Source organism: Lemur catta, chromosome 2 (assembly GCF_020740605.2).
Source record: "Lemur catta isolate mLemCat1 chromosome 2, mLemCat1.pri, whole genome shotgun sequence".
Classification (NCBI taxonomy): Eukaryota; Metazoa; Chordata; class Mammalia; order Primates; family Lemuridae; genus Lemur; species Lemur catta.
This window is the reverse complement of record NC_059129.1, coordinates 13,888,207-13,904,894: the sequence shown is the minus strand read 5'-3', so window position 1 is coordinate 13,904,894 and position 16,688 is coordinate 13,888,207. Positions and strand designations below refer to the sequence as shown.

General features: G+C 37.0%; 1 protein-coding gene across 3 annotated transcripts in view; it reads right to left on the bottom strand.

Moving 5' to 3' along the window:
* Positions 1-277: 277 nt before the first annotated feature.
* Positions 278-16,688, bottom strand: part of LOC123632464 (phospholipid-transporting ATPase ABCA3-like) — a 65,705-nt gene continuing 49,294 nt past the window's right edge. For 2 of the 3 annotated variants that reach the window (XM_045542755.1, XM_045542757.1), the window contains 7 exons: positions 11,531-11,659; positions 11,105-11,299; positions 7,817-8,004; positions 6,990-7,160; positions 6,414-6,595; positions 916-989; positions 278-519 (listed from right to left, as the gene is read on the bottom strand). In XM_045542755.1, the coding sequence (XP_045398711.1) occupies positions 379-519; positions 916-989; positions 6,414-6,595; positions 6,990-7,160; positions 7,817-8,004; positions 11,105-11,299; positions 11,531-11,659 (1,080 nt within the window). In that variant the 3' untranslated portion in view covers positions 278-378. The remainder of the gene's footprint in view (positions 520-915; positions 990-6,413; positions 6,596-6,989; positions 7,161-7,816; positions 8,005-11,104; positions 11,300-11,530; positions 11,660-16,688) is intronic. The other variant, XM_045542758.1, reaches the window with a different exon arrangement.

Genomic DNA, 16,688 nt, shown 5'->3' with positions numbered 1-16,688 from the left:
CTTCTTATCCCTAACAGCTGCTAAAACATAAAGCTCTTGTTCTTTGGGCTGTTCCATCTGACAACACCATTATTTCTGGATGTTTCTATTCAAACCTTCAGAATACTCAGGAACAGGCACTTGTTCCTACCCTGATAAGTGTTCCTCTTTTCATATCTCTAGGAGAGAAAACAGGGATTTCATCAAATGTCTTTAGATTTACACATGTTGAATACAGAATCTATTCATCTAAATCTGCAAAGAAGGATACAAACTTTCTCCTTTGGTGAAATCTTTATTACATAAATATATTTACACCAAGATATATACACACAGGAACGTCCCTCTACACATCCACTCATAGTCTATGAAAGACACAAGGGTCATTGTTGCTGAATCTCATGGCTCCTGTTTTTCACAACCTTCTGCTGTTTCATCTGCGTAAGCAAAGGTCAGGAAGACTTGTTCCAGTGTTACCTGGCTGATGGAATAGTCTTCTAAATCAAATTGCTCTTTAGCTCTCTCCAAAGTGCCAAACACCTTTAACAACAACAAAAATGCAGTTACTATTGCAATCTCCCCTTCAGCCTCCAGCCCAGATAGGCCTCTTCTCCACTTCCCCCAATCCCTGTTGTGTTTATGTTGGAGGACAAAATGCACAGAAGAGAGAGATGGGAAAGTAAAAGAAACAGATAATTGAGGAACTGAAAGGAGGCAGTTCTCTGTTCCCATTCTCTTGATGGACATGGACTGATAATGGGATTTAGGGGCAGAAGTTAAAGCAATTAAACTCTAAGTTTGTCTGAAAAGTAACCTAAAAGTGCTACTCCTGTCACAGTGCCAGGTTTCCACTGGACATGCCCAAATCCCAAATACTCCCTGTCATTAGTGCTCTATTAACATGTAATGTTAGAAGGGCATGGCTTCTACCATCACCTTTCCCCAGCCATTGTCCTTCCTGGGAATGTAGTAGTTAAGGATCCCTTGATTCTCGTGCTTTAAGACACTACCTAAGAAAGGAAAATAGGACAGGTGAATAATCTTATAGATTTCATTTGAAATTTCCAAAATATTGCTATATCTGCTTAATTATATACAGTGGAAGCGTGAATAGATGGGGTTAATACAAAAGAGAATGTGACCCAATAACCCACTCTCTTTGGTATACATAACATGGTTAATGCTTTCATCAGATTTAATCCTCATGAAATAATCTTCTTATGTGGAATTCATAGCAATTATTGAGAGCAGGCTTTTAGGCATAATAAATTGTCAATTCATGTGCCCAATGTAAAAAGCCTGTGCTTTCTAAAATTCCACTGTTACTATAAGACTTTATTTGTAAACATAGTGCTGGGAGTATGAACTGGGAGGGATTTCTTCCTGGCTGTGTGTGTGCATGTATAGGGTGTTTGGTGGGGAGAACAGGACAAGGCCTCCTCGCTATTCTAGTGATTATGTAATCTCTCTGCCATGTGAAATAGGAAATCATATGTATAAATCACCAAAGTCAGGCCATGTGCTCTTGTTTCTTACACAGGTAAAAATCCACCAATAGAATGAGAGGGAAGTGGGTGGTATCAATCCCTAATTTAGAACAAATAGATGTGTTTCAACTTATGAACACATACCTGCAGATTTGTGCAAATAGAATTAATCTGGATTTAAAATGTCTTCAAGAAAAAAAATACATGTTTGTAATGGTTTGTGGATTTTCTTATTATTGATCATAAGCATGTATTATCTCCCTGATCATGCAAAACCCTTTTATTGTGAAATATTTTAAACAAAAGGCTTAATGAATTATTCAAAACAAGCAATGATGAAACCACTCCATCCAGATCAAGTAATAGTAACCCATTCATTCTCATGTATAACTTTCCAGCCTCTATACCCCCATAAAAATAACCAATACCTTAATTGTTGTTGTGGGCATTTCTTTTTTTCTTTCTTTCTTTTTTTTTTTTGAGGGTATTTATTTACTTGTTTATTTGAAAGACAAAAATTATATATATTTATTGTGTAAAACACATTGTTTTGAAATATGTAAATGTTGTGGAAGAGCTAAAATAGGGTAATTAACATATATATTACTTCACATACCAGTTTTCTGTGGTGAGAAATCTTAAAATCGACTCTAAAAGAGTAGTTTTAAAGAAACCAATATATTGTTATTAACTATAGTCACCATGTTACACAATAGATCTTCTGAATTTATTCTGGCCATCTAACTGAAATTTTGTACCCTTTTACCAACATCTTCCCACTCCACTCCACCCCCAGCACCTAGTAACCACCATTCTATTTTCTGCTTCTACGTGAGCTGAACTTTTTTGGATTCCACATATAAGTGAGATCCTATGGTATTTCTTTTTCTGTGCCTGGCTTATTTCACTTAACATAATGTCCTCCAGATTCATCCATGTTGTCACAAATGACAGGATTTACTTCTTTTTTTTTAAGGCTGACTAGTACTACATTATGTATATATATACTGCATTTCTTTATCCATTCATCTGATGGTGGACACCTGGTTGCTCCCGTATCTTAGCTATAGGTGAATAATGCTGCCACAAACATGGTAGTGCAGATATCTCTTCAGCATACTGACTTAAATTCCTTTGGGTATATACCCAGTAGTAGGATTGCTGAATCATATGGTAATTCATTTTTAATTTTCTGTGGAAAGTTCATACTATTTTTCATAGTGGTTGCACCAATTTGCATTCCCACCAACAGTGCATAACTGTTCTTGCCAACACTTATCTTTTGTCTTTTTGATGATAGCTGTTCTAACAGGTATGAAGTCATACCTCTTTGTGGTTTTGATTTGCATTTCCCTTATGATTAGTGATGGTGAGCACCTTTTCATGTGCCTGTTTGCCATTTGTACCCCATAAATATGTACAATCACATATTTATGGAGTATATGTAATATGTTGTTACATGCATACAGTATGTAATGATCAAATCAGGATATTTAGGATATCCATTGCCTCAAACATTTATCATTTTTCTGTGTTGGGAACATTTCAGATCTTCTCTTCTACCTATTTTGAAATATACAATAGACTATTGTAATCCTACTGTGCTATCAAAGACTAGAACTTATTCCTTCCATGTATCTGTATGTTTATACCCATTAGCCAACCTTTCTTCATCCCCCAACCCTTCCCAGCCTTTGGTAACCATTATTCTCTCTGCCTCCATTGAGATCAATATTTTTAGCTCCCACATATGAATGGGAACATGTAGATTGCTTTCAGTAGTACGGACATTTTAACAACAGTAATTCTTTCAATCCATGAGCACGAGATATGAGATATCTTTCCATTTTTCTGTGTCTTCAATTTATTTTACCAATGTTTTATAATTTTTCATTGTGGAGATATTTCATTTCCTTGGTTAAATTTATTCCTAGGTTTTTTTTTTTGATAGCTATTGTAAATGAGATTGTTTTCTTGATATCTTTTCTAGGTTTTTCTCTGCTGGTATATAGAAATATTACTCATTCTTGTACTTTGATTTTGTATCCTGCAACTTTACTGAATTTGCTTATCAGTTCTAAGGGATTTTTGGTGAAGTCTTTAGGTTTTTCTAAATACATGATCATGTCATCTGTGAACAAAGATAATTTTACTTCTTTTCAATTTAGATGCCCTTTTTTTCCTCTTGCTAATTGCTCTTGCTAGGACTTCTAGTATTATATTGAATAAAAAGTTGTTAAAGTGAGTATCCTTGTCTTGTTCTGGATCTTGGAGGAAAGGCTTTCATTTTTCCCCCATTCAGTATAATGTTGGCTGTGGGTTTATCATACATGGCCTTTATTATTTTGAGGTATGTTCTTTCTGCATCCAGTTTTTTGACAGTTTTTTTTTAAATCAGGATGGGTTGAATTTTACTGAATGCTTTCTTTTTCAGTATCTGTTGAGATTATCATATAATTTTTGGTCTTGATTTTGTTAATATGATGTATCTCATTTATTTATTTATGTATGTTTAACCATCCTTGCATCTTTAGGGTGGATCCCACTTGATCATGGTGAATGATCTTTTTAATATGTGGTTGAATTATGTTTGCTTGTATTTTGTTGAGGATTTTTGTATCTATCTTTATCAGGGATATTGACCTGTAGTTTCCTTTTTTTGTTGTGTTCTTGTCTGGGTTGGAGATCAGGGTAATGCTGGCTTTGTATAATGAGTTTGGAAGTATTTCCTCCTCTTCAACTTGTTGAAATAGTTGGAGTAGAATTGACATTAGTTCTTCTTTAAATGTTTGGTAAACAGCAATGAAGCTGTGGGCTTTTCTTTGATGGGCAACTTTTTATTCTTGTCAATCTCATTACTCATTTTTGGTCTGTTCAGGCTTTTATTTCTTCCTGATGCAATCTTGGTAGGTAGTATGTGTTCAGGAATTTTTCCATTTCTTCTAGGTTTTTCAATTTTTTGATGTATAGTTCTTCGTTATAGTCTCTAATAATCTTTTGTATTTCTCTGATTATCAATTATAATGTTGTTTTTTTCCTGTTGACGTCTTGGAGCTCCTTATATATTCTAGTTATTAGTTCCTTAACAAATGGGTAGTTTGCAAATATTGTCTTCCATTCTGTGGGATGTCTCTTCACTTTTTTTGATTGTTTCCTTTGCTGTGCAGAAGCTTTGTAGCTTGATGAGATCCCATTTGTCCATTTTTGCTTTGGTTGCCAGTGCTTTGAGGGTATAAGTCCTTGCCTAGACCAATGTTCTGAAGCATTTATCCAAGGTTTTCTTTTAGTGGTCTCATAGTTTCAGGTTTTACATTTAAGTCTTTAATCCATTTTGATTTGATTTTAGTACACGGTGAGAGGTAAGTAACTAGTCATTCTTCTGCATATAGATATCCAGTTTTCCCAGCACCATTTATTGAAGGGACTGTCCTTTCTCCATTGTATGTTCTTGGCACCTTTGATGAAGACAGGTTCACTATAGATGTGTGGATTTATTTCTGTGTTCTCTATTCTGTTCCATTGGTGTATGTGTGTCTGTTTTTATGCCAGTACCATGCTGTTTTGGTTACTAAAGCTCTGTAATATAATTTGAAGTCAGGTAATGTGATTCCTCCAGTTTTGTTCTTTTTGCTCAGGATGACTTTGGCCATTCCAAGTCTTTTGTGGTTCCATATAAATTGTAGGATTATTTTTTTTTATTTCTGTGAAGATCATCATTGGTATTTTGATGGAAATTGCACTGAATCTGTAGGTTGCTTGGGGTAGTACGGACATTTTAACAATATTGATTCTTCCAATTTATAACCATGGAATATCTTCCCCTTTTTTGTGTCCTCAATTTCTTTCATCAATATTTTATAGTTTTCATTATAGATATCTTTTACTTATTTTGTTAACCTTATTCCTAGGTATTTTATTTTATTCATACTATTGTCAATGTGATTACCTTCTTGGTTTCTTTTTCAGATTGTTTACTATTGGCATACAGAAATGCAATTGATTTCTGTATATTGATTTTGTATCCTGCAAGTTTACTGAATTTGTTTATCAGTTCTAATAGTATTTATGTGGAGTCTTTGGGTTTCTCTAGATATAAGAGCATATCATCTGCAAATAAGGATAATTTGACTTCTTCCTCAAATTTGGATGCCCTTTATTTTTTTCTCTTGTCTGATTACTCTAGCTAGAATTTCTAGTACTATGTTGAATTCAACAGTGGTGAAAGTTGGCAGCCTTGTCTTGTTCCAGATCTTAGAGGAAAGGCTTTTAGTTTTTCACCATTAAGTATGATACCTACTGAGGGTCTGTCATATATGGCATTTATTGTACTGATGTAAGTTCCTTCTATATCCAGTTTTTTGAGAGTTTTTAGCATGAAGGAATGTTGAATTTTATCAAATGCTTTTTCCAGCATCAATTGAAATGATCATGATCATATGGGTTTTGTCCTTAGCTCTGTTGATATGAGGTACCACGTGAATTGATATGTTGAACCATTCTCACATCCCTGGGATGAATCTCACTTGTTCATGATTAATAATCTTTTTAATGTGTTGTTGAATTTGATTTGCTATTAATAGTATTTTTTGAGGACTTTTGCATCTATGTTCATAAGAGATACTGGCCTGTACTTTTCTTTTTCTGTTGTGTCCACCCTATGCTGAAAATGTTACTTTAGACATATAATTTATATGAGAGCACAAATATAAAAGTGTCTTATTAGGGGATGCAAGAGCTCTTATGAGCCTCTGTTTTTTGTGACACTTTTTAGCATAATCTAACACAAGAGGGTCATGGTAACAAACATCACAAAAAGGAGTAGTATCAAAAATCAATAAATATCAGTAACTCATAGGAAATTGTATTGAAGACATAAATCATAGGGATGGTGAGAACAACAAATATAATTTAACACATTTCTAACAAAGTTAGCACAAATTAATTTACCCGGAAATGTCATTTCGATAAATGTTTTAAAATCCTTTGACTTATCCTCAGTCTTGACCTTGGCCTTCAGAATGTAAATATTGCCAAACTTGTTCTTGAGATGCTGAGGGCTGCCCAAGCACATAAACTTCCCCTGCACCATGATGGCTAGACGGGTACAGAGGGCATCACATTCCTCCATACTGGCAAAAAAAAGGAGAGCATATCATTGTAAGGCTAAAAAATTCTCCTTTGGAGAACATTGTGTAGTTTAATCAGAGCAGGGTTTTGTGACCCTATTTTCAGTTGCAAGTTGCACTTGCCAATCATGAAGCTCATAGCTGGGAAGTGGGGATTTTTCAAAGGATAAATAATAGAGTGCCCAATCTTCCCATAAAACATCTCCTGAAGTCCTATCTTCTCCTCATTCTTGATTTTTTAGCTAAATGAGAATTCCTGCCCAGAATTCTCGTACCTAATGAGGAGCTCACAAACTCAAGAAAGTTCACTGTCCAATATTCCTGGCCCCAAATAATTCCCTCTTATAGCCACTAAAACTCATTCCAACCCTCAACCCAGCCTCTAGATGAGCTACACCTGTGGGAGGTTATAATGATGGCTTTTCCACTTTCACGTGCTCGTGTCACTGTGTTCCAGAGCAGGCGTCGGGCTGCTGGGTCCATGCCAGTTGATGGCTCATCCAGGAAGATGACTGAGGGCTTTCCCACTAGGGCAATAGCAGTACTGAGCCTACGTTTGTTTCCTCCACTATATGGCCAAAGAAGGAGAGAGAAAGTGAAAGTGTAAGAAGAGGAGGTTATACATATCAGCTATTTACAGGAGAGATCTAGCACAAATATCTCAAATGCTGAGAGTCCCAGCAAACACTAAACATGGAAATCATCAATGCTGATTAGATATGACTTTGATAAAGTAGCAGCCCAAAGTGCAGGGGTATATATCAATTCATTTTAACTTGAGATATAGAGGTGTGATATTTATATTACTGATTTTGGCAGCATTATCAACAGCATTTATTTACATGTTTTTAGGCTGTCATGGTTTCCCAGGCACATAAACCCCATCATAATTCCAAGGGCCTATATTGCTCCTTATTTGAGAGATAAAGAGTCACAGGGACCATAGGAAGAAGAAGATGTTTTCTTTTGAGGTTCAGGGCCACAGTTTAAATATAACTAAGATTTTGAGTTTCCTTTCTGTAAGGGAAAGATGCGGAACTACATTGATTTGGCTTATTAATGGCATCTGAAACCTATCAGAACATTAAATGGTTTCACAATTAGGTAATTGTGGGCATAGCACCTTAGGTGGAGATGTGGGCATTTATTTCAAACATTAGGAATATTAAGGAAACATCTCATAATGTAGCATTAACAAGAAAGAGCAGCAGCGTAGTGACTCACCTGTAGGTGCTGATAAGTTTGTCAGCATGAGCCTCCAGTTCCAGTGAGTTCAAACATTTGTTCACATATGGCTTAATCTGATGCTCAGAAACTCCCCATACTCTGGCATACATCATCATTATTTCCCGGGCAGTCATGTATTCCAGCAAGGCATCAAATTGAGGACAATAGCCAATTCTTGGCCTCACCTAGTTACAAGAATTGCCTTAAGTAAAGATCCAAGTCACCTATCACACTCTATATCCATGGATGAAATGGAAGACCTGCAGTCCTCCCAGCCATGCTTCTAAGAGTTCTACTGAGATTTTTTATTCCCCTAAAGGGATACAAAATTATGCCTGTTGAATCTATTGTAGGGCACTGGGATAATAGGTTTCCTAGTTCAGCTTTAATGATCTTGGGGATAAAGAAGTTAAAAATTAAATTTTAGATCCCATCAATTTGGGAGAGTATTAGAATATGAGATACTACCTCATCGATCAGCAATTCCAGGGGGCATGGTCACCATGGAGGTTTTAGCATTGTTTGACTTGCACAATCATGTGTACATCTTGTTCTATAGTAAGGCTGAACCAGCAGCAAAGCCTTTCCCTTGGCCCTGAGCCCCACCCCTAACTGGAGACTGCAAAGTGTATCACTGTAGAAATTAGTCAAACCATTCTGTTGATTTACATTCAGTTACACATAGCCTAGGAGTCAGAGAAATATATTTGAACTATTAATAGTTTGGTCACTGAACTGAGGCTTACCAATGTGGCCATGACATTGAATTTGGCATCGTTTTCTGTGAATATGACACCAAAGTTACAGGCAACAAAAAAATTAGATAAATTGGACACCATCAAATTAAAATTTTTGTTCACCAAAGGACACTGGAAAAGACAACCCACAGAATGGGATAAAATATTTACATATATATAATAAGGGATTAATATCCAGAACATATAAAAAATTCCTCCAACTTGACAAGAACAAAAAACAAACAATCCAATTTAAAATTGTGCAAATGGCTTGAATAGGTATTTCTTCAAAAGACAATTGAGCACATGAAAAAATGCCCAACATTACAAATTGGGAAATGCAAATCACAACCATGATGGGGCCCAGTGCAGTGGCTCACGCTTATAATCCTAGTGCATTGGGAGGCCAAGGTTGGAGGGTCGCTTGAGGCCAGGCCTGAGAAACACAGTGAGAGCCCATCTCTACAAAAAATAGAAAAATTAGGTGGGCATACACCTAGTCCCAGCTACTCAGGAGGCTGAGGCAGGAGGATCACTTGAACCCAGGAGTGTGAGGTTGCAGAGAGCTATGATGATGCCACTGTACTCTAGCCCAGGCAACAGAGAAAGACCCTGTCTCCAAAATAAACAAAAAAGAAAACCACAATGGGATACTATCTCATGTCCATTAGGATGGCTATTATTTAAAAAAAAAGTTAAGAAGTGTTGGTGACAATGTAGAGAAATTGGAACTCTTTTGCATGGCTGGTGGAAATATAAAATGGTGCAACAGCTGTGGAATACAATATGGAAGTTCCTTTTAAAATAACCATAGAATTACCATGTGATCCTGCAGTTTCACTTCTAGGTATATACCCAAGTTAATTAAAAGCACAGGCTCAACCAGATAATTGTACACCAATGTTCATAACAGTATTATATGCAATGGCCAAAAGGTACAAACAATGCAAATGTCTATTAATGAATAAATGGATAAACAAAATGTTGTATACTCCTGCAATGGAGTAGTATTCAGCCTTAAGACTGAATGAGATTCTAATACACTGGTGCGCCTTGAAGGTATTATGCCAGATGAAGTATGTCAGATATAAAAGTACAAATATTATATGAATTCTACTTATATGAAGTACCTAGTACAGTCAAATTCATAGAGACAGAAAGTACAACAGTGGTTACCTTTGGGTAAAGACAGCAATTGTTTAATGGGTACAGATTTTCAGTTTTAGTTTAAAAAGTTCTGGGGATGGATAGTGGCCATGGTTGTACAAGAATGTGAATGTACTTAATGCCATCGAATGGTACACTTAGAAATGGTTAAAATGGTAAATTTCATAGAATGTATTTTTACCATAATAAAAAGACAATGTTAAAGATGGTTTTTAAATGCCTGAATAAATGAAGATATCACCATCTGTCACATAAAATGTGAGAGATGTTTCAGAATAGCAAACTTGTAGAGATTCTCTGAAAAAGTTCCCTCAGATTTTACTGAACTCAGAATCAGCCCTTGCAAAAGGCTCATATTTTGTCTGTATGCCTAGTCTCTTTTTAAATTTAACATTTTTAAATGGACTATCTCTTTGTTTCCCAAGTCAGCTTTTGCTCCTTGGCTCCAAATTCATTTAATCCTTTTCTGCATTCCCCACAGTCAGGGGACTGGACTGTTGTACACTACCCTTATGCCACTGAAGAGGATTTGATAAGTGGTACGGAGAAGGATATTTAGGGGAGACCCTCACATATCCCCTCCTCTGTGAGGACCAGCTGGCAGAAACAACTCACTTCCTGACACCATCTATCACTTCTTCCCCCCACCCCCATCTTCCTGATTCCATGGCGATAGTGGCCCATGTGAAGTGAAGAGGAAAGAATTACACTACCAAGGTTGCCCGTCACTACCACCCACCTGATCCTAGTGCAATTATTCTTGCCAACCTCATCCATGAGGTTCTACTAATAAATCAAATCTATACTATTCAGGCTCTACCTTGCCTGAGATTTCCTGGCATTTGACAAACTTTGACTATCTCTTCTTCTTGAAATTCTCTCCACATTTAGCTTCTTCCTAAGGTTTATACCCTCTCTCCCAGGTGGCATGTTCAGCCAAGGACTGGATAATGCAGAGGTACAAAGGCTGATGACCTTGCTTTGATTTGAGACAACTCTGAAAGGCCATCTTGCTTCAGAGCTCTCAGTAAGATATACCAAGGCCTCAGTTACAACTGAATTGCAGATCATCTCTTTCTGTCCAGTTTTGCAATCCTTACACTGTTACGGCATCTCATGTGGCATCCATTAGATGTACTGTTGAAAAAACTTGCCTTTTATTCCAATAGTTTCAAAGAACACACAAAAAACTCACTCTCGTTTTAGATTCTACTCTTATTGCTTCACTCTCGCTTCAAAAATTTCTCTCTCAAGAATCCAATGACTGCAGCAACATCCAGACCTACCACAGTTCCCATCTATTATCCTAGCCATCTGCCTGTTACCTGAACCTCTGAGTCATTATGCTTCTTATGTGTTAGACTATGTTATAGCCTCTTACCTTTACAATATTTTTGGTGACGTTAAAGCCATCAATAAGCACTTCCCCAGAAGTAGCACTTATCTCCCCAGTCAAAATCTGGAAAGTAGTCGTTTTTCCAGCTCCATTATATCCAAGCAATCCAAAGCACTCCCCTTTTTGGATTGCAAGAGAGATGTTTTTTATAGCCAGAATGACTGGATAGGTAAAATAGATCTAAAAAAAAAATCCAGGAAACATAATTAAGTAAAGAATACTTACAGGTCAAATAAACTCAATACCTCACACCCCTATGGACCACTACCTCAGTTTCACAAGGACTCTTCTGTTCTGCTGGGAGAATACACATAGATCCTGAAGAACCACAATGAGCCCTTGGCACCAAAGGCATGCTCTTAAGTAGGAATGAAACTAGCGTATGCTGGCCATTAAATGGCAGTACATTACCTTTATCAGTTCCTTAAGAAGCACTGTGGAATTTGGCAACTCCTGAGGCGGCAGCTCCAGGATTCTGTCTCTTTCATTTTGTACATCTTGATCTTCAGATTTCCCAGATAACTCCTTGGACACTATATCCTGTATTTTTAAGACAAGAATCATAGAGGCAGATGCCCGTTAGGCATCTGTTTTAGACTGGGTGGCTTCATGAAAGCTAAACTGGGGGATAATATTAAAGATGTTAAAACAGAACGTGTGAGTTATTTCTTTAGAGACTTCCTGAATATCACTTGAGCTCTCATGTACAATCTGAAAAATTTTGAGTAATGGATAGTTCATCAGGGAAATAAGGATGGGGATCAGAGGAGAGGGAAAAGGTGATTACATATTAATAGTAGAAAGGATGAGAATTAACATGACACGGTGTATATTTAAATCTTTGAAAGACATAACTTAAAGCATTCAGTGAAATGATTTTATCACCTGGATCCTTAAGAAGGAAGTCATCTCAACAGAGTAGAAAAGCTTTAAAAAATACAGTAATAAGTTTATAATAATAAATACCTTTTGCCAACATTAAAAGGGAATGTAAGCTAAGAAAAGTAGCAAGGCTTTAATGGACTTTTCCTAAGAAACTCACTGGACTCTATGGCCTATATTTTCAAGATAAATTTTACACACATGAATGCTATTTAAGTCATGTCAACTAGACCACGTAGCTTCAGAAAATAAATCCCAAGATATCAGAACAGAAATTTGGAATAATTTTCAAGACATTTTTGTCCAATCATTGCAGAACACATAGATTTTTGTTTTCTACAGCTTAAGAAATTAGGTCTATACAGCCTACTGTTTTTTTTTTTTTTTACCAGAACCAGATACCCTGTGAAAGAAGCCACAGCTGAGATTAGTCAAATATGATCTGTTACAATTGCAGTATGTTCAACATATGGAAAGATTAAAAGAAGAGTTAATTATTTCTTTTAGGAAGGAGAGAGAAAAGGTTAGCCATACTTTATATAGAAAAATTTTGAGATTTCCAGAATTGCAGTGTGAGAGACCTGTGAACCTATGCCCCTAGTGGACCTGGTGAAAATTGTTTCAAAATATAATCACTTAAAGGCTTTACAAATGATCTCATCTTAGTCTGTATTTTGTTGGTTACCTGAAACTGGATAATTTATAAAGAAAAGAAATTTATTTCTCATAATTATGGAGGCTGGGAAGTCCCAGGACATGGCTGGGCATCTGGTGAGGGACTTCTTCCTGGTGAGGACTCTCTGCAGAGTTCTGAAAGAACATCCCATGGTGAGAGGACTGAGTGTGCTAACATGGTTGATCAGGTCTCTCTTCTAGTTCTTATAAAGCCACCAGTTCCACTCCCATGATAACCTATTAATCCATTAATTTATGAATGAATAGATCAATCCCATGGCTCTGCACTCATGATCCAATCACCTCTTAAAGGCCTCACCTTTCAATATTGCCACATTGGGAATTCAGTTTCCAACACATGAAATTTGGGAGATACACTCAAACCATAGCACATCCTGAGAGCATATATAAATGAAGACACATTTATTCGAGAAAATCCATTAAATGTTAGGAACAGTGAAATCCTGTGTCATTTGAATCAAGACCCCCTCTTTTTCTCCCTCCCCATAGCCCAATGTAACAGAACTTGACTGCAGGCAGACTTAGCCAAAAATACAGGGCTCCCTCTTCCTTAAGTTTCTAATCAAGAGCCAAGGTATCTTTCTGGAAGGGGCAGAATATCAGCATTTCTCACCCCATCTCCCAGTAATCTGTTGCAGAGGCTAAGTTATGACTAAGTGCAGTTGAGATTTTGGATCTCCCTTCTTCCACCCAGCCCCTACTCATGGGTTGGGGGGAGTCTCTAGCTTGGGCATGGTGTGCTACACTGGAGCCTGGGCCCCAGATCATTCACAAGGCAGAGGTTTCATGCTGGGAGTGGAAAGCCAAAAAGATCAAAGAACACTGTCTTCCACTGAACACCAAGCTCCTGGAAGAGAAAAGCATAAAACGGGCCCAGCTCACAGATTTTCCCCAGGGAGAGAGTTAGGCTGTAAAACAGAGAACTTCTCTACCCAATGTAACTGACTTCATTTAAAACAGTATGGGAAAGTTAAACCCTAAAAAAAAAAAAAAAAATGGAGCTTTTGGTGGTGGAAAGCAATTCAGGTGATTGATAGATACATAAGGGATATAAATTAAACCATAGGCTAGCTAGTTTACCAGAGAGAACCAGGGAAAAAAACAGCTATGAAGAGCCCTCCTGGGGTTAGAGTCAATCTTAAACACTGAACTCAAACTATTTATGTAAAGGATCCCAAATTTAATTGGATATTTCAAGCAATTTATGTCCTACTAGGGTATTGTTGAAAACAATATAAAAATAAGCCAGAAATTAGTCAAGTTTAACAGCTAGCTATGGTCATGGAAAAAGATAGTTAAAAAGATCCTTGCAAAAACCACTGTTATCCCAGGTGACTGTGCCCATATCCAGGTCTGCATCATCTGAGGAACAATATCAGAGGCTTCACACCAGAAGGGAAAAAGATTTCACTAAAAAAGCCAAATAACCAACAGATACATGAAAAAAATGCTCATTATCACTAATCACCAGGGAAATACAAATTTAAACCACAATAGAACATCATCTCACACCTGTGAGAAAGGCCTTTATTAAAAAGATTAAAGGTAAAAAGTGTTGGTGAGGGTATAGGAAAAGGGAAGCCTTGTGCACTGGTGGTGGTAATATAAATCAATACAGTCATCATTATGGAAAATACTATGGAGGTTTCTCAGAAAATGAAAAATAGAAACACCGTAAGATCCAACAATCCTACTTCTGGGCATATACCCCCCTCAAATAGAAATCATGCTGAAGAGATATCTGCACTCTCATGTTCATTGCAACATTATTTACATAGCTAAGAAGGAAAAAAGAAGGAAATTCTGCCATTTGTGACAACATGGATGAACCTGGAGGACATTATGTTAAGTAAAAAAAGCCAGTCCCAGAAAGATAAATACCACAGGATCTCGCTTATATATGGAAAATATAAAAGTTGAACTCATAGAAGTAGAGAGCAGAGTGGGGTTTACCAGAGGCTATGTGAAGGGTGGGGGTGAATGGGGAAAGGAGAGTACAAAAGTACAAAGATTTAGTTAGGAGGAATAATCTTTCATGTCTATCACACAGAATGGTGACTATAATAATCCAATGTATATTTCAAAATTGCTAAAAAAAGATTTAAACTTTTTTCATCACAAAAAATGTTGGGTGCAGTGGCCCACTCTTGTTATCCCAGCATGGCGGGAGGACAAGGTGGGAGGATCACTTGAGGCCAGAATGTTGAGAGCAGTCTGAGCAACACAATGAGATCCTGTCTCTACAAAAAAAAAAAAAAAAAAAAAAAAAAAAAATTAGCTGGGCATGGTTGCATGCACCTGTAGTCCCAGCTACTCTGGAGGCTGAGGCAGATGCTTCAGCCTAGGAGTTTGAGGTTGCAGTGAGCTAGGATGATGCAACTGCACTCTAGCCCAGGCAACAGAGTGATCTGTGTCTTAAAAAAAAAAAGAAAGAAAGAAAGAAAAAGAAAAGTATGAGAGATGACATACTTTTTAATTAACTTGATTTAATCATTCCACAATGTAAACATATATAAAAATATCACACTGTACCCCAGAAATATATAGAATCATTACTTGTCAGTTAAAAATAAAATTAGAAAAAGAAAGAGAATTCCTAAGATAGATTTGAAATGTTCTCACCACACAAAAAAAGGTAAGTATGTGAGGTAATGAATATGTTAATAAGCTTTACCCATTCCACTATGTGTGTGCATATATATATACATATATATCAAAACATCATGTTGTACCTTATAAATATATGATTTTTATTTGTCAGTTAAAAATAAATTTATTTAAACCTTAAATGGGAAATGATTAGAATTCTAGAAGAAAATGTAGGAAAGACTCTTACAGACATTGGTCTAGGCAAAGAATTTATGAAGAAGACCCCTAAGGCAATCATAGCAACAACAAAAATAAACGAATGGGACCTGATTAAATTAAAAAGCTTCTGCACAGCCAAAGAAACAGTCACGAAAATAAACAGACAGCCTACAGAATGGGAAAAAATTTTTTTGCATACTACACATCAGATAAAGGACTGATAACAAGAATCTATTTAGAACTCAGGAAAATCAGCAAGAAAAAATCAAACAACCCTATCAAAAAGTGGGCAAACGACATGAATAGAAATTTTTCAAAAGAAGATATAAGAATGGCTAACAAACATATGAAAAAATGCTCAACATCCCTAATCATCAGGGAAATGCAAATCAAAATCACAATGAGATATCACTTAACTCCGATGAGAATGACCTTTATCAAAAAGTCCCAAAACAACACATGTTGGTGTGGATGCGGAGAGACAGGAACACTCATACACTGCTGGTGGGAATGCAAACTAGTGCAACCCCTATGGAAAGCATTATGGAGATACCTTAAACAGATTCAAGGGGACCTACCATTTGATCCAGCAATCCCATTATTGGGCATCTACCCAAAGGAACAAAAGTCATTCTATAACAAAGACACCTGTACCCGAATGTTTATAGCAGCACAATTCACAATTGCAAAGATGTGGAAACAACCCAAATGCCCATCAATCCACGAATGGATTAGTAAACTGTGGTATATGTATACCATGGAGTATTACTCAGCTATAAGAAATAACGGTCATACGACATCTCTTTGGTTCTCCTGGAGAGAGTTGGAACCCATTATATTAAGTGAAGTGTCCAAAGAATGGAAAAACAAGCATCACATGTACTCACCAGAAAATTGGTTTCCCTGATCATCACCTAAATGCACATCGGGGAAGGATACCAACTGGATATCAGACTGAGATGGGGGGTGGGGGGAGGTGATGGGTGTATGCCTACATGATGAGTGCGTTGCGCACCGGCTGGGGAATGGTCATGCTTGAAGGTGCTGACTCGGGGAGGTGGGGGTGGGGGGAGGGGATGGAGGTATGACTACATGGTGAGTGCCAGGTGCACTGTCTGGAGAATGGACACGTTTGAGGCTCTGACTCAGAGGGATGGGCGGGACATGGACAATGTATATAACC